This window comes from Coffea arabica, chromosome 7c (assembly GCF_036785885.1).
Source record: "Coffea arabica cultivar ET-39 chromosome 7c, Coffea Arabica ET-39 HiFi, whole genome shotgun sequence".
NCBI lineage: Eukaryota > Viridiplantae > Streptophyta > Magnoliopsida > Gentianales > Rubiaceae > Coffea > Coffea arabica.
This window is the reverse complement of record NC_092322.1, coordinates 13,514,749-13,537,613: the sequence shown is the minus strand read 5'-3', so window position 1 is coordinate 13,537,613 and position 22,865 is coordinate 13,514,749. Positions and strand designations below refer to the sequence as shown.

At 35.5% G+C, this 22,865-nt stretch overlaps 5 protein-coding genes across 5 annotated transcripts; 3 read left to right on the top strand and 2 right to left on the bottom strand.

Annotated features, from left to right (window-relative positions):
- Positions 1-2,392: 2,392 nt before the first annotated feature.
- Positions 2,393-4,006, top strand: LOC113698144 (citrate-binding protein-like). The gene is made up of 2 exons (XM_027217850.2): positions 2,393-2,697; positions 3,483-4,006. The coding sequence occupies exons 1-2, from the start codon at positions 2,449-2,451 to the stop codon at positions 3,864-3,866; spliced, it is 633 nt and encodes a 210-aa protein (XP_027073651.1). The 5' UTR covers positions 2,393-2,448; the 3' UTR covers positions 3,867-4,006.
- Positions 4,007-10,130: 6,124 nt separating this feature from the next.
- LOC113698295 (citrate-binding protein-like) lies at positions 10,131-11,107 on the top strand. Its single transcript, XM_027218071.2, has 2 exons — positions 10,131-10,474; positions 10,633-11,107. Exons 1-2 carry the CDS (start codon positions 10,226-10,228, stop codon positions 11,014-11,016), a joined length of 633 nt encoding a protein of 210 aa, XP_027073872.1. The 5' UTR covers positions 10,131-10,225; the 3' UTR covers positions 11,017-11,107.
- Positions 11,108-13,814: 2,707 nt separating this feature from the next.
- On the top strand, positions 13,815-16,174 carry LOC113699581 (putative late blight resistance protein homolog R1B-16). Its single transcript, XM_027219953.1, has 5 exons — positions 13,815-14,111; positions 14,545-14,977; positions 15,092-15,480; positions 15,594-15,735; positions 15,891-16,174. The coding sequence occupies exons 1-5, from the start codon at positions 13,815-13,817 to the stop codon at positions 16,172-16,174; spliced, it is 1,545 nt and encodes a 514-aa protein (XP_027075754.1).
- Positions 16,175-18,078: 1,904 nt separating this feature from the next.
- Positions 18,079-19,146, bottom strand: LOC113700584 (egg cell-secreted protein 1.1-like). Its single transcript, XM_072057844.1, has 2 exons — positions 19,008-19,146; positions 18,079-18,386 (listed from the first exon to the last, which is right to left on the bottom strand). The coding sequence occupies exons 1-2, from the start codon at positions 19,144-19,146 to the stop codon at positions 18,079-18,081; spliced, it is 447 nt and encodes a 148-aa protein (XP_071913945.1).
- Positions 19,147-21,789: 2,643 nt separating this feature from the next.
- On the bottom strand, positions 21,790-22,197 carry LOC113700583 (egg cell-secreted protein 1.2). The gene has a single exon (XM_027221054.2). It carries the CDS (start codon positions 22,195-22,197, stop codon positions 21,790-21,792), a length of 408 nt encoding a protein of 135 aa, XP_027076855.2.
- Between the last annotated feature and the right edge of the window lie 668 nt (positions 22,198-22,865).

Below are 22,865 nucleotides of genomic sequence, written 5' to 3'. Positions count from 1 at the left end.
TGTTTCTTATGTCCAACGGAAAAAGTTTCGGGTTCATGGGTTAACCCAAGTAACTTTCGAACTGAAACCATGGGATCAAAATAATTATACTTGTAATCCATGGACCCAAAGTTATATTTCACTCCTTTCCACTTCAATTCAATGTGGGACGGATCCTCACATTCATCCCCACTTAAGAATTTTGCATCTTTGCAAAATCGGATCATAATCCAAACTATACACTTAGTCACGCATAGATTCTATAGGTGGCTCGTACAGAGTTTAGAGATGACCCTTGGTCAATGTGAAATTTTTTTAGAGATAGCCCCCATTGGACGGTGTACTCAACCCTTATAGCACTTAACTCCTTACACTCCATTGCATGGTCGAACCTATAACTGTATTGGTCCCAACTCATCCGATGCAGAGATGCATGGACCGGTTCAAGTAACTTTTTAATTGAAATCATGGATTCAAAATTGTTAACCCAAATTATTTTTTAATAGTCCATAGGCCCAAGACTATATTTCATTATTTTTCATTTCAAATTTTTGATAGGCTGAAGGTTATTTAGAACTCGTACGAGCCACCTCTAAACTTTGAATTCGATCAAGTGAACAGTTTGAATTGTGACGGGTTTTGCGCGAAAGTAACGTCCTTAAATAAGGATGAATGTATGATCCCACAACTAATTTCACATTGAAAGGGGGAAGGAAATATAAATGATATATAAGTTTGAGCTCAGAGGCTACTAAGTAATTTGAATTAACCATTTTGAACCTGTAGTTTTAATTGAAATTTATTTGGACTAACCCGTGGACCGAAAGCGTTACTCTAATAAATTACAGTCCAAAATTGTTTATTGAGAATTTTGGTCCTAAACATGTAGTCCGGTCTACTTGAGTCGACTTTTAACAAAATATCCGGATTTGGAATAAAACCATCTCTGGATTGTCACAAACGACTTTGGTACAAATTGGGGACAATTTGTACAGATTGGTTTTATTCCACAAACGGAATGGTTTCATTGAGGACAATATTTTGAGGTACAAATTGGTTTTTGACTGCAAAAATTACAAGTACAATAATTGGAGAGCACTGAACTTTGTCAACTCTTTTGCAAAGTAAGTTTTTCAACATTTCTTTTTTTTTTTTTTTTAGTTCTGGAAAATGAATGCTCAATTCCTCAATAGTCATCATAATTGAACATATCTTCTGTGGTCTTATCCCACAATAAAAAACAATAATAATTGGCTTCCTAAGATTCTAATTCCTAAGACCTCATTTTGCTGTCACATTGGAACTGCAATAACTTATGAAAACACCTGGTAAATTTAACAAAGAAAATCCCTCAAATGCTTCTTGGAACTCCATTTCCATAGTTAATATATATGTGTATGTGTGGAAAACTAGTTCCCTAGTAGACCCAAAATTTATAGAATTAAAAGGAAAATCTTAAAACAATTTTCTGTACTAAAAGTGGATTACTTTTTTTTTTTTTTTTGTCAGCAACGATACATTTGTATAACCTACTCTATCCTAATCTAGGGGGAGGGGGAGCCTAAGGAGGCTGTTGTAGGGACTAGTGGGTATACAGACCCAACTAGATCAAAAAAGTGCTATGGCACAACCCTTAGATTTTTTTCGCTGCCGATGGATTTGAACCCTCACCAACAGCCCAAGGAGGGACTTAAGTCCCTCCCTGGTGGCTACTGAGCTGGCCCAGTGGCTACTAAAAGTGGATTACTTGCTTAAATAATTGAACCCCAGATCAGTAAAAGTCCACTATCTACTTGTAGAACCCCCTGCGCAGGCCAGTGCAGTTAACAATTAATGGAGAACTCTGCGTCTGCGGGCACCAAGGACTTCACTGTTCTTTTACTATTCAGTTCATGCATCTTCTTCAAAATTTGCTCCATTTTTTGCAATTTGGCACTTTAACTTTGAAATACCTTCAATGTACTTACCTATATTCTATAAGTTTTTCAAAATATCATCTGTACATGGTCATATCCCACAACGCAAAACACAAACAAGGAAAAAAATAAATAAATTACTATCTAAGATTCCAACACCTGACAAGCTAACGCTGTTTTCGCATTAAAATTGCAGTGTTGTCACCAAGAAAATATTACTTGATATTGGCAACTTATATATACATACATACATATATATATATATATATATATATATGGGCAACTTATTAGTAATTAGGCTCAAAGTTTCTAGAACCTAAAACGGATATTGGAATTTTTTTTATGTACAAAAAGGGGACTACTTGCTTTATGGACCATTTTTATATCAAAGACTTTCTTAAATTTAACTCTACAGATGAAGTTAAAATGAAAAAGAAGATAAGACTCCACCATCTAGCTATATAACCCAAGCCCCCAGTGTAGCATTCCATCATCTTCCCTGATCTTCACCACACCTAAAACACTTTCTTGCTCTTCATTTCTTCAGTTAGCAATGACGCCTTTTCTCTTCTTAGCCACTTTGTTCTTAACCCTCCTGAGGGCTCTGAAGGCTGATCCAACTGATGGGTTCAGCTATGTTAAGCTGAGTGAGGCAAATTTTCAAGTCCAGAAGCCGTACGATGTCTCTGTCAATCAACGCTATTCGTACATTGGTGGTGAACACAGACTGTGGGTTTATAAGACAGATAAACCTTATTCTCAAACTAGCAATACCAAACCTCGTACTGAAATTCGCATCACAGTAAGTATTTTTTCCTGGCAAAAAAAAGAAAAAAAAAAGTTTTCCCTACTAGAGATATGATTCTCAGTTTGGATTAGCTGTTTTTGAAAAACTTTACTGTAGCAGTATATATGAAAAATTTTGACTATAAAATTTGTTTGAAATATTTGATATATTGTATGGATGAAATTTTTTTTGAGTTATTGTGTATTGATGTAGCATTGTATTTGAAAAACTTGTTTTTGAAAAAATGGCCAATCCAAACGGGTAGCAAAGTAAATTTTGGGTTGTGGATAGGGTAGGAAAACTTTGAAACTGAACGATGAACTGTAAATGAAAATGCATGAAATGGTGTCGAACTCAGAGTATTGTCCATGGTTTCCATATTAGTTATACCTGTGACATGTTTAATGTATTTTTTATCATTAGTATAAATTTCATGGAATGAAATAGTGTATTTTATCCAAAAAAGAGAGTATTGTCCATGATAATAATTGTTTCACTCAGAGAGGGACATGGGCTGTTGCAATTGCGTTGAATATATGGTCCAAATCGGGCCACAATAATTCAATCTAATCTGTATCATTCATTTTAAAATAAAAAAAAATTGAAATAAATCGAACTGAAATTGACATGATTTTGAGTGATTAATAACACTCTGTGATTGCACTTGCAACGTCAGAGGCCCCAAACCCAATCTTGAATTTGGAAGAGGACCCTACTTTGCTCTACCAAGCTCGCAAGCTACCCCAAAAAAAATAAAATGAAGTTGACATAACATTGCTGGTAATTAATTTGCTTCTCAGGGCTACGACTACACTTCAGGTGTATGGCAATTCGAGGGTTATGCATATGTACCCTCTGGAACTTCTGGTGTCAGCATAATGCAAGTATTTGGAGCAAGCACTCAGGCCACAACTGCTATGCTAAGAGTCTACAATCCATCCCTCACATACTACACAAATCCTGTCCTAATCCCCAACGTCTACAACAAATGGTATCGTGTCAATGTGATACATGACACAGGTGCAGGGAGAGTTAGAGTGTACATTGATGGAGTTTTCAAGTATGAAACTCATGATAATGGTCCTGCTACACACTATTTCAAGTTTGGAGTGTATACACAAGACAATCCTTCTGATTACATGGAGTCCCGTTGGGTTGGAATCAAAGTTCTGAGGAAGAACTGAGATCGATGTATTGTGGCATAAATAATTATGGGATATGTGAAGGCCAATGTGCACTTCTAATAATAATATTAATAACCCTTGTACTTCGGTTTGATGGTTGATATTTCTCAATAATGGAAGATAAAGGTTTTTGTTTTTCATCTCTTTTTTTTTTTTTTGTTGGTTTAAGTGAAACTTTAAACCTACTATAAAGTACCCAAAAAACACAAGATTAGAGAACGGAGCCGGAAATCTCATGGTTACCTGATTAATGTCCCTTTCGACTAAGTTTATTCAAATAATCTCATGGTTATTTCAAATAATCTACTGTCCAAACACACTCATTAATATCCTTTTGGAAGAACTCATCTACATATATTATAGCCCCCAAAAAAACTCGTTTATGTGGAAATTCAATAGATGATTGGAGGACTCGATACAATAGATGATTGGAGGACTCGATACGATTTGAAATTTTGTCCAACTTATTTGTCATCTGCAGCAAGGAAGTTGAGAAGACTGCTGGATGGGCACCAGTAAGTGGGGCTATGACTTCAAATTGAATTGTCACTGAGTAAAGCAGAATTTACAAATGAAGGGGATCTCATTGCTGAATTTACTTCAATACCCCGGATTATTATACGTATGTATCTTACAATATCCCTTTGTGTCATGAACACAAATGAAAAAGATAATGGAAGGCAAAGTATTGTCTCATGTAGGATAAGAAAGCTTCATTTCATGTAAACCAAGAAACAAAAAAGCGACAATTAACCCTTGAGTTCTGTTTGTCCATTTCCATCTTTTTAACCACTTGTTCATCATAACCATTCTCATCAAGATAACAATTTAGCTCACTAATTAGCAGAATGAAATTATTTCAGAAAGGATGAAAAGTATGTAGACTTTGTACCCCTTAATTATGTACTTCTTGGATGCTTCAAATTTTGGTTTTGTTGATGTCATTCATCGCAATGGCGGAGAGACATTGTGTTGAGTGTGGGCATTGTGTTGAGTGTGATTCTTTTAAATTCCCAAAATTCATATGTAAGAGTATGAGTGGGATTTTACTAAATAATCCATTACTATCATGATTATGCAAGGGATTTTACTAAATAATCCATTACTATCATATATAATCACGTAATCGATGTATTGCATCTATTAGAGTTAGAGTTAGTTATTTTTTAAGTATTTACAAATGAATAACTGAAGAAGTCTCTAATAGATATGCCTGTGACATGTTCTATGTATATTCTACCATTAATACAACTTTTTTTTTTTTATCAAGTAATCGATCAATTGGAAGATTTTTAATTAATTTATTAATAATATTGACTTCTATTTTATCTCAAAAAAAAATTTCAAATGGATATAGATTTCCTGTGAAACATACAATGAATTCAACCCCTTAGCCAGGTTCTGTCGTTACCCTGGACATGTAGACATAGAAATAGAGCTGTTAAGCCAATCAAGTAACTCGAAAGCTCGTTAGAGCTCGATTCGTTAAGGCTCGAGCTCGGCTCGTTAATTTTGGTTAACGAGTCGAGCTCGAACTCGAAACATGCTCGTTTAGTTAACGAGCCGAGTAAGCTCGGCTCGTTTGATACTCGAGTAGCTCGTTAGAGCTCGTTAATGAAGGGTATATTTGTCATTTTAGAAATTAAAATTATATAAATTAAAAATTATAGGTTTTTATTAATGTTAATTTGTACGAACTCGAGCTCGAGCTCGTGAAGCTCGACTCGTTTGTGATAAACGAGTCGAGCTCGAGCTCGAGGTCGAGCCACATGTACATTTAACGAGCCGAGTTCGAACACATTTTAAAGTTCGTTTTCTTAACGAGCTCGAGTCGAGCTCGGCTCGAATTAAACTCGAGTCGAGCTCGGCAGCCAAATACTCGGCTCGACTCGGCTCGATTAACAGCTCTACATAGAAATGGTTACACGATGGTAAGCCGCCTGCAAAGTCAAATGTTATATATATATTTTTTTCGGAGACGACAATTATTATATAACCTAATCTATTCTACACTAAGGGGGAGGGGGTGGACCTAAGGAGGCCCAGGAATAATCCGGAGGGGACTGAATCACCACCGGACCAAACGAGTGCATAACATACCCGTCTGAATTTTTTTGAAGCTAAGTCAAATGTTATATGTTTCCTTTGAAATTTGAAAATTTTCAGTACTTCTAAGGAATAATACAAGTTTACCATTTCTAGATTTTTTTTTAAGGACCATTTCTAGATTTCAAAACCGAAAAATAGTATAGTAATCCTTTATTTATGTATGTTGATGTATTTTGCCTCCTTGCTCAAAAAACAAGGGAGAAAAAAGGCTTTGCAAAAATCTTGAGTTCGTGAATTTTTGGACGTGAGAGATCCTAAAAGCAACCTAGTAAAAATGGTGTGTGTATATATATGTGTATATATATATAGACACACCCACAGCTGGTAGCATTAATTTGGATGGAGTCAACAGGCAGTGATGAGGGGGAATTAGGGTAGAGGACCTAGAGGCTACGGGCAGGTGAGGTTATTGAAAGTCATAAATATGATTATTGATAGTTGATGAAAGTCTACAATTACACTCGTTTTTTTAAGTGGTATCTTGAATCCAGAACTTCCTACCTATAATTACTAATAAATATTTATGTGTCTTTTTGTATCTATTATAAGTTCTAAAGTGCAATATGGGATACGTAAATCCTAAGTCCAAAGAAATTTATGAATGATCAATGAGTATACCAAATATACCCCCAAAAAATCGATTGTTATTTAAAATTGAAATCAAACATCCGAAATCAAAATCGATTAACCAAATTAAATTTTACTGGGTTGAAAATTCGGATAACCAATTTTTTGGGGGCATATAATTAAATTTTATTGGGTTGAAAATTCGGATAACTAATTTTATGCTCACCCGACTGTCCGTGGGAAAGGCAAATTGCGTGGGCGGCTAAGAAACATGGTCAAAAAGTCAGCTTTCCTATTTCCACCAAATGATTGGTTTAACAATTAACAAGTCCGCTAATAGAACCAAATTACTTAATGATTAATTATATTACTCCCTAATTCTCAGTCTCGTCCAAAAGGCAATGCAAAAATTTAACAGACCATATAATAGTGGATTGGAAAATGTAATCGCACCCTACTTTTTATTAATCACACGCTTACCATTAATTTATTTTATATAATCTAATAAATAAAAATTGCATGATAAAAAATGATAGTGGAAATATCATTAACAAAAAGTGGAGTGTCATCAACAATTTCTTAGTGGATTTTATTGGTCCTCGAGTAACAAAATAATTCTAACATTATGATAGTAGAGCGCTTTAACAAATGGGGGGCATAATAAGTCATTTGCTGGGAGCAAATGACCTTTAATCTCCATAAACCTAAGTGATTTTGCCGCCTTGGTTTCTTGCGGTTTCAACATGTTATAGTGAGTTTTATATTGTGACAATTTGTGCTCTAACTTTTTTTTTTCTTTTTTTTTAAAAAGGAATTGTGCTCTAACTTGGCTTTGGATATTTTATCAAAATTTTGGTGTTAGATGTCCTATTACTTTTTGAGTAAATCCTATACACATTGATGATGTATACACTATCACGGTTGAATATATAACATTTTTGTAAAATTTGAGTTTCAAATTCAAATTTAGGTTATGTGTCACGCATCTAATAGTGAAAGTATATACAGTGTTAGTGTATAAAAAATTAATCTTTACATTTTATGTACTTTCAATTTATCTCACTTTATGTACTATTATTTTCACCTTTATAAAAACTAATTTTACCTTAATTACCTAAATACATGTTGTCAAGATAACTACCTTTAAGCATTTCTTAATTTACTATTTAGACTTTTTTTTTTCAATATAACCACCCCTAAGCAATAACTACCAACATAACAATCATTTTATCAAAATAATTTGGATAAATTACTTACAAGTCTCCTATGATTTTATATAATCCCGAATGATCCCCCTCAGATTTCAAAATAGCCACATAATTCCCCTATGATTTTTGTGTAAAGTGGAAAATAGATGAAATGCACAATCAATTACAGGGTTTATACCAAATGCACTCTAAGAGTGTGTGTGATAAAATTTTAATCTCTATAACCCCCTTATGGTTTGTATAATTATCCACTCTATCCCCTATAATTTTTGCATTTATCCACGTAACCACCATATACTTTTATACAAGGTAGTTAAGCTATTAATTGATTTATCATTTAAGTAAGGACACTATTGGTATTTTAGTTAACGATGTTACTGTGTTATTTTTCACCAAATTTTCACTTCACATAACACTATAGGGGGTGAAACAGACATTTTCAAATGTTAGAGGGTCATATGGTAATAGACAAAACTAGAGGGGGTTATATGTAATTTTTCCAAATAATTTAGAAGATTAAAACTTTCTTTAACAATAAACATATGTATGTAAAATTCATTCACTATAAATATTATGCATTTCTTTATTTCACACATATCGAATATACATTTATCATTATTTATGTTAATTCATACCCGTCACCTTATTCTAACTGATATCAAAGAAAAAAAAAAAAGGTGTCACCCTCGTCAGCCTCATGCTTGGTGTAACAGAAATTGAAACTTGTAATATTGGCCGGCTTAAGTCAACTTGCAAAAGATTTCAGATTTGGGCATTACACATTCGTCACAAGCAACTCAACTGTACCGGAGGGACAAAGTCCAATACTAATCGTGCAATAATTTTGCATGATTGTTGCCAAATGGATTCATTTAAAACAATAATTCCAGATACAAATTGATGTTATTGAGATCATTGAATGGAATTAGTCTTTTAGTTGGACCTTTTCACTTTGTCAACTCTTTTGCAAAGCCTAACACTTCTTGTGTTCTGAAAACAAGTAGGCTACAATAATGCAAAACTCCTCTGTCATTTGGGACTTGACTGTTCTTTTCAGTTTCAATTTACGCAATTTCACTTCTTCAGGATTGAAATATTTCCCCCATTTTCTGGACACCGGCACTTCAACTTTGGAATGCCTCCAAAAAGAGCACAATTGGAAATTTTAGGTTTCCAATGTCTTGAATATGTGGATTTTTAAAATTATCTATTCTGCCATCTCCATGGTCTTATACCACAACATACCCAAAAAAAAAAAAAAAAAGAAAAACACTTTCTAAGATTCTAATACCTGACAAATTTTCAAATTAGAATTGCAATCTTCGTTACAATTAAAAAACAAGGTAGATTCGTAGTAGAAGATTAATAAAATTAATCTTATGGTATAATTCCATAAACCTCCCCTAAGATTTCTGACAATTTCACTCAACTCTGCTGAGATTTGAAAAATTACACCTATCTCCCTTGATTTGATAGTTTTAGTAACTAAACCTTAAAATAATATTGATTTGGACAAATTTTTTAAATGAATACCCAAAAATGCCCTTGTGCAATGAGTTTTAATTCATTTTCCTATACAATTATTAGATTATCTAGTACAATTATAAGGAAAAGGTACCAAAATTTTCATATCCATACCTACTGTTTGATAAACAACTATAATAATAATTTTATCACTATGATATGATACTTTTGAGGGTATTTTATTATGGATTTAGATTTATAAGATGGAAAGAAAATGTTAAAATAATTCATTTAGAATTTATGAATTTTTTGAGAAGTAAGATTATCATAATTTAGTAATGGTTTTGGACTATTTCTTTTTTATTTATTATTAATCTTAATACCAAAAAAAGTAGAAAACAAAGATCAGCAAAAATATTGAATTACATATAAGTTAACTCATAAAAAAATCACTAGTTCGACATTTAGTTACAATCGAAACTAGAGGTACTAGTGCTAGTTATACAGTTTTACTGGCAAAAAATTTTTTAAAAAAAGGAATAAGAAGGAAAAAGAATGAAAAAATAATTTTAAAAGCCATTCTAAGTACAAGCATACCAAATAAGGGAATTTTTCATTAAAATATTTAGGGGTAATATTGTCACTTTAAATGACAAGGCATGTATATGTAATTTTTAAAACATTGAAGGAGCTAAATGAAATTGTTTAAAACCTCGAGGTAGGTTTCTGAAATTATCCCTTATCTTATCTTTACCTGTCATGGCCTTCTTGAGTTCAAAAGTAGACCCTTAGAATTTCTGTACTAAAAGGGCACTGCTTGCATTTTTTACCAGTTTTATTATCAAGACTTCCTTCAAATCGAATTTAAGCCGCCCCAACAAAAATAATAAAAATGAAAAATAAAACCCAAGATCAGATTCTACCACCTATAAAAACCCATGCCCAGATTCAGTCCTCCATATCTTCACTACACCTAAAGCAATTTCTTGCTCTTCATTTCTTGAGTTAGCAATGACAACTTTCCTCTTCTTCACCACTTTGATCTTAACCCTGCTGAGGGCTCTGAAGGCTGATCCAACTGATGGGTTCAGCCCTGTTTCGCTCAGTACTGCAAATTTTCAAGTTCAGAAGCCTTACGATGTCCCTGTCAATCAACGCTACTCCTACGTTGGTGGCGTTCATAAACTGTGGGTTTATAAGACAGACAAACCTTTTTCTGCTGGTAGTACTACCAAACCTCGTACTGAAGTTCGCATTAATGTAAGTTTTTCTCTTCTTTTCTTCTTCCGGCAATTCATATAGAAAACTATCTTTCAACTTTGGAATAGACCTTTCAACTTCTACCCCTTTCAACTTTGACAATACATAGCAAAACAACGAAGTTTAAGAACCATTAATTATGTTACTTCGCTTCTCAGGGCTACGATTACACTTCAGGTGTATGGCAATTCGAGGGTAATGTCTATGTACCCTCTGGAACCACTGGTGTTAGCGTAATGCAAGTTTTTGGAGCAAGCACTCAGGCCACAACTGCTATGCTAAGAGTCTACAATCCATCCCTCACATACTACAGAAGTCCTGTCATAATCCCTAATGTCTACAACAAATGGTATCGCGTCAATGTGATACATGATACAGGTGCTGGGAGAGTTAGAGTGTACATTGATGGAGTTCTCAAGCATGAAACTAATGATAATGGTCCTGCTACACATTATTTCAAGTTTGGAGTGTATACGCAAGACAATCCTTCTGATTATATGGAGTCTCGTTGGAGTGGAATCAGAGTTCTCAAGAAAAACTGAGATATTGTGGCATAATTATGGGATATGTTACGCCCAAAATTTGGAGTTCTAAGTATCTTTAATAAGTAATAATAACTGCACTTTGGCTTGATGGTTGTTGTTTCTCAGTGAAAAATAATGGTTGCGTACAATTCGCTGTACTGCTTTTATTTTGCATTATTGAAGTAATAATAACTGCAATTATTCAAGGTTTGTGGAATGCAGGGTTTTTTTTTTTTTTTTTTGGCCCTTCCTTTTCAGCCTATAGAGGTCCAAAAGTTGTTCAGTAAGTGTACAATATAGTTGCTCAAAATATGGGATTCCTTCGTTTGGCAAGGGTGTGGAATTGAGAAGAATTGGGACGACAGGGATCATAAAAATTGGGATGAGAGAGAGGGCATTTGTCTAAAAGTATCATTTGTAATTTCTAGATATCCATGTGAAGAACAAATAAGCCTGCTTTGTACCCTCAAATTTATAAGCACTAAAAATTATTGAAAATCACTTATAAGTAAAGGTATCAATCACAATTCAATTATATTGATCCGTCCAAATCCAATCAATTCACCCATTTTGACACCTCTAATCATAAATAAGATACCCCTTTGATATCTTTATAGGAGATCGAAACCTGGTTCCAAACTCCCATGAGAACTTATTGCAAGACAAGCAGCTTGATTTAAAAAGCTCTGTTTTGTGGCCAAGAAGTGTGACAGAGTTCTTTTATAAACAAGATAGAAAACGCAGTCCAGATTTTGCGCCTGGCATCTTGGAAAATTTTATGGTTAGAGTTTGTTTCTTCAATAATTGGTAAAATTCGAGAATAAGGATTTGGAATAATGAGAAAAGTCAGAAATTTGACTTTGCTTTTGCTTTTGTTATTCATTCTAATTTAACCAGCAAATGCAACTAAAGTCAAGTCTTCTGCTAGACTTCCTCAAATTTCAGTAAAAACCTAGCAAATTAGTACCTTGTGACTAATAAGGGACAACAATACTGGTCAAAGCCTCAAAAATGAGGAATAAAAATGATAATTTTTCCCTTTGATAGAATGATTTCCGTTACATACGAATCATTGGTTTGAACAAAAACGCCTGTAATTCTCTTGGACCTCTTGGTCTTGGTCCTTGTGTGTGTATAAGTCTTGGTCTTTGTTTGCCACAACAGAAGTTGTTGGGAAACTGTTGTCACATTTATTCAACTTTTTACTATCATAGTACCGCATCTTTTGTGAACAAGATAGCGCATTGTACCACTTACCCCAAAAAAATAAAAAGCCTGGCCTGTAGTACTGGCTATTGTTAGATCACAGAAATTTTCAGATCTTCAGATAAGTTTATTTGATTGCTAGACCAGATAGAAATCTGATGTCCAAGGGAAAAGTAGATACCATGATGGAGACGTCTTCCATCAATAACACTTGTTGCTTTGATTTTGCTTTAGATTATCTGGCCTGGCTGGACAAGTCCTGTAAATCCTGTTTTGACTGGTATCCTGATATTTGGAAGCTGAAGATGGAGGTAAGGCTATTGAAAACCTTTTTTCTGTATGTCAGAAATTGTAGGAGGAGGAGAAGGAGGAACAGTGGGGATGGGGAAACCTGTGTGGAGCATGATCACGAGAACAAGGGTAATGCCATGTCTGAAACTTTAAGGCTTAGTACTATTTCTTTGAGGATTCAAGAATTGCTTAATGGGATGACGCATCATCTTCACTTAGCTTATCAGAGATATATCCATTCCCGTGCATTGGATCGTAGACGCATCATCCAAATTGAGCTCAACAGGTCCAGGGAAAATATCAAGTTGTTTCTTGAAACTGATATCAAGAAATCATGCATCCTCACCTTGTTGGACTACCACTCGCTAGGTGATCCACGACTAGTTATGGATCTCATTGATTCCCTTGTAGAGTATCTGGATGATCTTCGCGGGAGAAAATGGGAGAAGCTAATAGAAACCCTTCAAGAGAAGCTAATGTTGTTAAGGAACCTCATTGGCTTGGCCACAGTGCAAGGTGTTGAGCATATGCAATTGATAGATCTCTTGATTCACGTTGAAGTTGTGGCTGCACGCTTGATTTCTGTATGTCGGTTTGCAGAGATGATGAAGTGTTCGATGAAATGGAGTACAAAATTTCTCAATTGATACAGGAGAAGATTAATCCTGTTGACCCCCAGGTCCAAGAAACTTATATCCATGTCCTGACAGCTTCAAAGCAATCGAGATCATCATATGCTTCAGCCCTGGAGGAGAATGAATATGCAGTGGCCAACTTTGTTGATTCTTTCCTAGATTACCTTATCGATCTACTAGGATCTTATAACAGTTTTCAGGTTCAAGTGAAGGAGCAAATGCTAAAACTCCATCAGAAAAAAAGATTCATGAGTATCGTACTCAAGAAGAAGTTCAATGAGCTACGTGATGAATTGAAGGATCTTATTGGAGTTGTGGCTTGTGATGCAGGAATTTTGATGTTCACCCTTTCTCCAAATGAAATGAAAGAAGGCTTGACTGAGGAAACAGATCTTGCACTTTTCCATTTGCTCAAAGTGCTCAAGTATATAATGGCAGAAGTAGCATACATGTATCCACTAACATCATCATCTTCATTTAGTTTTCCCAGGACCAATGAGTTAGGCTCTGTTGGAAAATCTAAAGGAGCTAGCAAGCTGTGATGAAACTGATCATTCACTTGCTTTCCCAGTTGATAGCATCCACATAGTCCAAAAAAATCTCACATTCTTAAGATCTTTCCTCGAGAATATCAAGGAGAAGCGCAATCAGAATGACAAACTCAAAACTTGCTGGAATCGTGTTATGGAGATTGCATACAAGGCAGAGTTAGTAATTGACTCGATAGTTGTCAGTGATAAAGGTCATTACTTTTTGGATGCTGTTGCTGAAGACATCAATCTTATGAAGATCGAGGCCCAAGAGATCTGTGACAGCATAAGTTATAATGGTGAAATCAAGAGAGTTACCCGGGCTTCCGTTCACATGCCATCTCAATTAACTGCCGCCATGAAGATCTTGTGGGTCTTGGAGACGAGGTGGAAACTATCACTGGCAGACGTACAAGAGGAACAAAGCAGTTGGATGTTGTTCCTATCGTGGGTATGCCTGGGCTTGGTAAGACTACATTAGCCATTAAAGTTTACAGTGATCCTTCAATTAAACTGCACTTTCATATTCATGCTTGGTGTTATGTTTCTCAAGTATACAGCAATCACAATTTGTTAGTTCAGATTTTATGTAGCATTGATTCTAGGAGTCCTAACCAATGTGTTAAGATTGAAGAAGATGTTTTGGCTGTAGAACTATACCAGCGTTTGAAGGGACATAGGTATCCCATTGTTTTAGATGACGTGTAGGACATTGGGGTATGGAATTTGTTGAGAAACTCACTACTAGATGATGCCAATGGAAGCAGGATCATGTTCGCCAGCAGATATCAGAATTTGTCTTCGCTATTTAAAGAAGATTGCAAGCCTCACCAAGTCACCATCTTCGTCAACTTACTGATAAAGAGTGTTGGGCTTTGCTGCAGACTAAGATATTTGGCAAAGAAGGATGTCCTCCTATACTAAGTGAAGTTGGATTCCGAATAGCAACAAACTGTAAGGGACTACCTCTCATTGTTATCCTGGTTTCTGGAATTCTTGCTACTACTGATCAAGATTGCTGGGAAGAAACTGCAGAAACTCTAAATGCCAGCATTATTCTTGACACTGGAAACTGCATGAAGACTCTTGAGCAGAGTTATAGTCATTTACCAGATTATTTGAAGCCATGTCTTCTTTACTTTAGTGTATTTCCAGATGAACGAGATATTTCTGTACAAAGGTTGTTACAGCTTTATATTTCTGAAGGATTTGTTCAAAAGACTGAAAGAAAGAGCTTAGAGGAAGTGGCCAATGACTGCTTGATGGATTTGATTGCTAGAAGTTTAGTTATGGTTACTCGAGAAAGAACTCTGGGAGGTGCCAAAGCCTGCCAAGTTCATGATTTGGTACATTAATTTTGTGTGGAAAAAGCCAAACTAGAAGGTTTTCTACATATAATTGATAGGTATAAAGACCCTTCTTGTCCTACAGGACCTTGCAACTACAATCCCCACCGAATGTGTATTTACAATACAATGGTAGAGGTGGTTAAGCAGTCAAGGCAAATTTTTCCCAATTTACGCTGTTTGCTCTTCTTTCCTAGCTATGAGCAGAATGCTACAGATCTGGATTTGGGGTTTTTGATGTCTAAACTTCTTAGAGTGTTGGATTTGGGAAACTTTGACTTTTGTGAATCATTTCCATTGGAAGTACTATGCCTTGTTCACTTGAGATACTGGGGGATTAATCTGAAAATAGACTTTGTTCCATCTGCAATAGCCAATCTCTCAAGGTTACATACTTTGGTGGTTTATGGAAGCATTACTCATGTCGAGTTGCCAAAGACTATCTGGAATATTAAGACGTTGAGGCATCTTTGGGTATAAAGTTATTATATATACGGTTTTAGTTTTCCCAGTGACAATCTTGAAGAATCCCCGGATTTAGTTCATTTAGAAACTCTAAACCTTATAATTGATCCCTCTTCTCAAAGCTTGCAAAAGATACTGAAAAAGTTACCCAACATCCGCAGGCTAAAGTGTGTTGGAGTCTCAGGGCTCTAAACAGCATCTTCTGGAATTTGCTATGGGACTCTGATGTTGGATCATTCGAGTCTACTAGAATCCCTAAAGGTGGTATGTGGATTTGAAGCATTCGAGTTTGAATTTCCATTAAATTTGAGAAAATTGACTCTCTCATGCAATGACCGGACATGGAGTGAAACTTCAGCAATTGGAAAGCTGCCCAACCTTGAAGTTCTTAAAGTTCGAGACTCCTTTTGTGGGGGAAGAATGGGAAATGAAAGAAGGGGAATTCTGTAATCTTCGATACATGGAGCTATCAGATTTAGGCTTTTGCAGGTGGACTGCCTCTGCTGATAATTTTCCCCGTCTTGAGAAATTGGTTTTGCATTATTGCGAGGTGCTGGAAGAGGTCCCTTCTTGTTTAGGGGAATGTTCGACTCTTGAAATGATTGAGGTGAAAGGGTGTAGTGAGTCTGCTGTATGTTCTGTAAAGCAAATTGGACAAGAACAGATGGAAATGGGAAATGAGGGTCTGAAGATCATTATGTGAAGTTATTGCTGATCCATGTTTCCTTAGTACTAAGATCAAATTGAAGTTATTGGTGATTTCTGTTTTCTTACTACTCAGATCAAAAGGAGTCACAGACTCACTGCCCTCTCATCGTATTTTACAGTGGTGAGCCATTCGTGTCTTTTCTTGAATTGGGACAGAATCAATTCAGAGTGGGATTCCATTCAGTAGGTTAGATGTACTACCACAGTACCACCTGTATATTCTGAATTAGTTCGATGACAACTATTCATGTTTCTTTAAGCAATTTCTGAAGATCCCCAATTCTTTGGTCTCAACTTGATTCAGCTATAACTTTGTAATTGCATGTGGCAAGACAAAATCTTCTCCATATTCTTTTTCCTGTTTGTTGTTTAATGATGTTCATGAGTCTAGTCTTTTCAAAATGCTGCTACAGATTGATATGATTTTTAAAAGCGGCAGAACACATGCCATATGTGCGAGGTGCCCTTTTCTGTTCCTTCTATACATTTCAACCAGAGTAATGAAGACTTCTGCAAACAATTCCAGCCCACCACAGGTCTTAATTTAGAACTCCCAATTCATCACATCCAACAGCTAGTCTAATTCTCATAAAGGCAGTTAACAAGCAAATCCTGTTTTGCGCAAGAAAACGACAGAAAAATTAGTTGAATCACAGAACTTCATAAAAGAGCTAATAATGTTTGATTTGAAACTATTTAGACCTGAATCACAGAAAGCTGATAGAAGAGCTAACGAATCAACAAGATTGACAGAAGTTCCAATATATCACGTTGATGTTATGGTTGAGAAAAGATATTGCAGGTAAAATATGTTCAAGGGACAGTTTCTGATGTTAATGGGTGCTTGATACCCAATTCGGAAGTAGCAAATTTGGTTGGATAGGATTGCTATGTATTCAGATGATTGTGCATGCATCTGATGCTGTCCCTGTTAGTGGATTATCCAGCTGTTGAAACTTTGTACTCAGATATCACTATACTATCTCTTATTTGTTGCAAGATGGTAGTTAAGAGGATGATTTCTTAGTATAATTTGCGTTCATGCTGCTGCAGAGATGTGTTATCTTTCTCATTTCTCTGCTGATAGTTACTTGGAACGAGGAGGGAAAGCAAATCCTACAGATCAACAGCTTTCTGAAGATGCAACCTATGGCCACAAAACACACCAAAACTGTGTATGGTTTCAATTGGAAGACCTGAATGCCAGAATTCAAAAGTACTTGGATAGTTAAATGACTAAACAGTAGAGGTTTCTTTTACCACTAAATTTGTGTTCGCAGAATACCTAAAAAGAAGTGCCATTGAGGTCCTGATTTAGTGGTCAAGATTGAAACTGCAAGAGTCAGATGTCCTGTCCAACTGAAACCTGATTTAGTGCTTGTATTCACCTGTTCAATAGTTTTTCAAATTTTCATGCTTGTACTAGTAAATGGGATCTCTTATTTTGTTACAGGGTACTAGTAAATAGAGTGATTTCCTGGTATACATCCTATTCATGCTACCCTTTTGATCCAGTTTGGTTAATTGTGGAATCCCTTCATTGCACATACAGAAAAAGAAAAAAAAAAACTATGAGCCTTTAGATATGGTTTGTATTTTCTGGTTTTCTATTCTTTCTTCAATTCTCTTGTATTTTTCATCCCAATCAGCTGAAAAGCCCCTTGCTACATCATTCTAGAAAGCCCCATGCTTGTCCTGTATTTTAATGGAGTCAGGACACATTTGTATGCTTGGTTAATTATAAGGCTAGATGTTCAACACAATTATCAAATCGAAGGTACAAAAATACTTAAAAACATGAAAGATATTGAGATTCAAGAGGCAAAGTCACTACAAGAACATTAAATAAAATATTTAATGTGGGATTTTTATTTTTCGAATAAATACATTGAGCATCAACTACGGCGTCAAGACGTGGGAAGACGAATTTGTGGTAGAATTCACAAGATGTGGAGGAGATGGTGGCTGAGGATAACCATAACCACCGGAATCATCATGTTCATCAGCTGCATCACAATAACCACGAAGGATGTCACCTTCTTCAGCAGTGTAGCCAAGAGAGCCAAGCATGGAAGGCCAGCAATGGTGTTCAATGGTTCTGATGGCACGGCAACAACTCGGTCCAAGATAGGTTTCCCCATTAAGGAAAAACAGAATGACTTCTCCAGTGCAAGACCTCAGCTCAAAGAGAGATTCCCAACAAGTAGCTAATAACGAGTTATCACCCTGTCATGGAGCAGAAATAAAGCTGAAGACGTGAACTTAATATCACGCCTTAGTAAAGATAACAGAAGGGAAGCTGAAAACGTGAAAACTGATATCACGTCCACTAAGAAGGAGGAAGGCGTGCATTAGGAGAGGAAAGCGTGAAGCAGGAAGGAGAAGCAGAAAACAAAGGCGTGAGGTTAGAAACACGCCTTTGCTGGAAACAAGCTCAAGCAACTTGAGCTCAACAGCAAGTGGCTCTGCAAACAGATTCAGTTAGCTATTCACATGGCCAAGCTGGGTGAACGCGGAAGGAGTTTGTTATTAGCTAGCTCTATATATAGACAGGAATAGTAGAGGAAAAGGCAGGATTATTGTTAGCAATTTGTAAGGGATCATTCCCTGAACCTTTCTTCTCTGATTTCCTTCATTCTATCATTTCTTTCCTTCATCCCGCCAATTCTGTAATTTCTTGTTTAATCAATATCAATTTCAGTTCATTGATCATTCACTGGTACATTATTGATACTTCCTGTTATTCATCTTGTTTTGTGCTAAATTCATTATATCTGTCCATTGGGAGCTGTTCTGTTGCCTGGCTACTGTTCGATACCATAACACACCCTCTTCATCTTCCAACTTTAGCCTACCCATTAGGGTTGATGATTTCGAGTTTATCGGTCGAGCCATGAACATGGAGGGTGTCATGGAAATGGAACATGCCAATAGAGCTAGGAGAAGGACTTTGGAAGAGTAAGACATTGTTGGTTTTTTAAGTCTTTGTTGCGGAGGATATTAGTACTTGTTAGTGTATTTATAGAAGGCAAGTTATGAGCATGGGAGGTGAAGGGACTATAAACAATTTATATGGAGATAAAATAGACATGTGGTTTGTTTAATTTTGTAACCGATGGAAGGGTAAAGTTGTTTATAATTAAATGACGTGATTATCATGCATGGGAAATTTGATCATGCTTAAATGAAGTAATTAGAATGATTAAACGTGTTAAGCTTGGTGATATTAATTTGGGTAGTGTTCGTCAGTTCATGGGGCTTCTCAGTTCTGATCATAAATGACAAGATATATGCTAGGTTTCAGATGTAAATAGCTCATTAAGTCCCCAAATGATTGCTGCTTCATCCGTTTAGGAAAATTAGTAGTATGTCACTTGCGTTTCAAGTTATAATCACCTTGCGTTTCAGGTTAAGACAGTGCATTTTGATTTAGGGAAATTTGCCAATTTGGGGTCTGTTTGTTTCTAGTGAAAATCTTTCCCAGGAAAATATTTTTCTAATTTCCCGTGCTTGGTTGCACAAAAGTTACTGAAAATATTTTACTGTGTAAAAGTTTTTCACTCATCCTATGGAAAACAACTTTTCTTCTAACTTTACCGAAGTTGTTTTCCTAAACGCACGCATCCCGCTTGATAAAGGTATCTGTCAAACTCTCAAAACTTGTAGGATGTTCAAAATCAAAAAAAGGCCTCACCCTGCTCACCTATTCTAGTAATTAATTATGTATAATAGGGACATTCTTTTCTAGGGAAGCTTTCAGCAGTGAGAGTGCAAGGTATATGTCACAATAAGCATTGCGTGTGATTGATATTTGACAATGAATGGCCAGCAATTTGTTTATTGTTTAAGGAGAAATTTTTTATTCATACATACATTTCTGTAAGATTTTTTTAAAGTTAAACAATGAGATAAATTTTTTTTATTTTGCATGGGAAGAAGTATGTGGTTATAATGTGTAGAAAGTAAAGATAGAGGTAAAAGTGAAAATATTTCAAAGTTGGAAAATATTTCAAAAGTTAAACAAACACTAGAAAATGAAGTAAGAAAATATTTTTAATGGGCTAACCAAGCACCTGAAAATGATGAAAGTGAAATGATTTTCCTGGAAAATATTTTCCCAGGGAAAACATTTTACTCCCAACCAAACGGACCCGTCTCACACATTTTCAGAAAACAAATTTTTAGTCCTTCACATTCAAAATCAACCAAAATAATTCCTCATTAAAAAAAATCTGCCTATTTGGTTCCAAAACTCATTTTTGCTCACTTTTTCTGCAAAAACTGCATGACTACCTCATGTGCTCATCTTGTTGAGGATGGCTTGTGCTTGAAATTATGAGCAAGTGATGGAGACGTGCACTCCTTGGCTGGAGAAATGAGCGAAAATGAGTTTTGGAACCAAACGTGCAAACTTTTTTATATTTGAAGGATTATTTTGATTGATTTTAAATGTGAGGGGCTAAAAAAGTTCTTTATGAAAATGTGAGGGACTGAATTGGCAAATTTTCCTTTGATTTATCAATTATTTCATCTAGGGAAAATAAGTTATGTTGATTTTGCGCAAAAGTAGTATTTTGATCACTTTGAATGTCTCCTCATGTGATAGAATGGTTTCTTTCTTTTTTTTTAGCCAATACTTTGTGTTAGTTGATATGTGTGTGCATATATAGATACATGATAGGCGGATATACTGCAGTAAAATTAGCTATTTTTATTTTTGTGTACCCAATCAAATTCTTTCAAATGGGTAAACGATATGGCTGTCAGAAAATTGTACTCAAGAATAAGAAGCTTTCACCCAAGCAACTTTGAAAAAGAAAAAGAAAAAGAAAAAAGAATTAGAGTGGAACCTTAAGGTATCTCATGCATCAATTTACATAAACCATTTCCCAGTAAAAACTACGAGACAACTGAATATCTTGAGGGGTTTGATTTCATTATCTCCTATTCATTTTCCTTCATTGCTTTCTTTTAGGGCAAATTCTCTAATCATGGCCAATTACCCATCTGCTTTTTTTTCCTTATTTTTATTTTTATATCAAGTTTCCTCTTGGTTGAAGAATTTGCTTTAACCCTTACACATTTTTTTTTTTTGAGGTAAGTAGTATTTAATTAGCCTGCTCATAATTTACCACTGGCGACTCACCCTATTTGTGGAATTTGTAACGAATTTGGGGGAATTTTCATAATTAATCTCGATAAAAAAGGCGAATTTTCTGTATTTAAGGAAACCTCATGCTTGAATTTTAGAAGTTATAGCCAGAGATAACATTTTTTTTTAATCTCGACAATAATCATCAAAGTAGGTAGTAAGCACAAGTGTGATAATTAATGGAATCACAAAGCATAGGCAAACATTTATAGCAAAGACAATTATTCATATTGAAGTGGTAAAATGACTATTACTACTTCAACAAGCAAACTCGTACATAAGAGACTAGCTAGGAAAGCCATCAAACCTCCCATAATTTCCAATACGACATACCTAATTAGTCGAGCAACACAACCACAATCATCAAAGGACTGGAAATAAATTACTTAAGACCTATTACATTAACCATAATAGTCTTAATTATTTGCGGTAATTAATCGGTGATTATCGACTAACGATCATGCTGATGGAGCTTGAGCTGGTCCAAAGGAGGAAAGTGATGCATCACAATAGCCTCGAAGGATATAGGTCTGATCCGCTGAAAAACCAAGTGCAGACAAGATTGTAGGCCAGCAATTGTGTGTAATCACAATGATGGCATGGCAGCATCCTGGTCCAATATCAGTTGTGCCATTTGTGAAGTAAGCAGCAATCTCATCTGTGCATGATTTTATCTCTGACAGGGCATTCCAGCATTCTAGCACACTTCCATTATTGGTCTCAAGCCGGGAGTTAAGCTTGGAAATGGATTGATCATCTGATCCAGAAAGGTTTCTTGGCAGTATCTTTCTTGCTGATGATGAGCAGGAAATCACCATAAAACAAGTTATGACAAGAAAAAGCAATTTGACAGAGTTGAGAGCCATCTTTTGCCGAATAGAGTTGTGAAGAAAATTGAAGGGTTTTGGAGGGATTTATAGGGTGGTGAAGGAGGGAGAGGACATGTTATTATTAAGTGTATTCAATGGTAAATAATCAAAAGGGCATAGGGAAAGACATAACTGTTACAAAGTAATGGAAGCAACACAATATGAACGGCTGGAGTTTCATTAAATATGTGAACTTTTGAGGCAGCTTTGATCAGTAATAACTAAGTAGGAGAAGGCAGTCTAGTTGAATCTCTTGAGATGCATCGGCTGTTATGTGCTAGAACACAGATTCTCACGCGGCATGTACATTGAAGACAGCTTTTCAATGGGGATGGACTTGAGAAGTTTGAATTGTTTGGTCTTCCAGTCTGCCCACTTATGTACGTATGGAGCCAGATTAAACAGCCTATAACTTTCAAATATTACGTTTGAATTACAATAGATATTATTCTGATTGTGTTCCTAACAACAAAAGGAATATTATTCTTATGATTCTTACTAAGAGAAGCATTATAATTATTAGGGAAAATTCACATTTTTTTCGTTTACGGTAATACTAGTGTTATCCATTATCTGAAGTAGTTTTAGTTTACAATAGTAATATGTTCTACAGATTTTTTTTTTTTTCCCCTGACGTGTGGGAGGTATCTTGGCTTACACCAGAC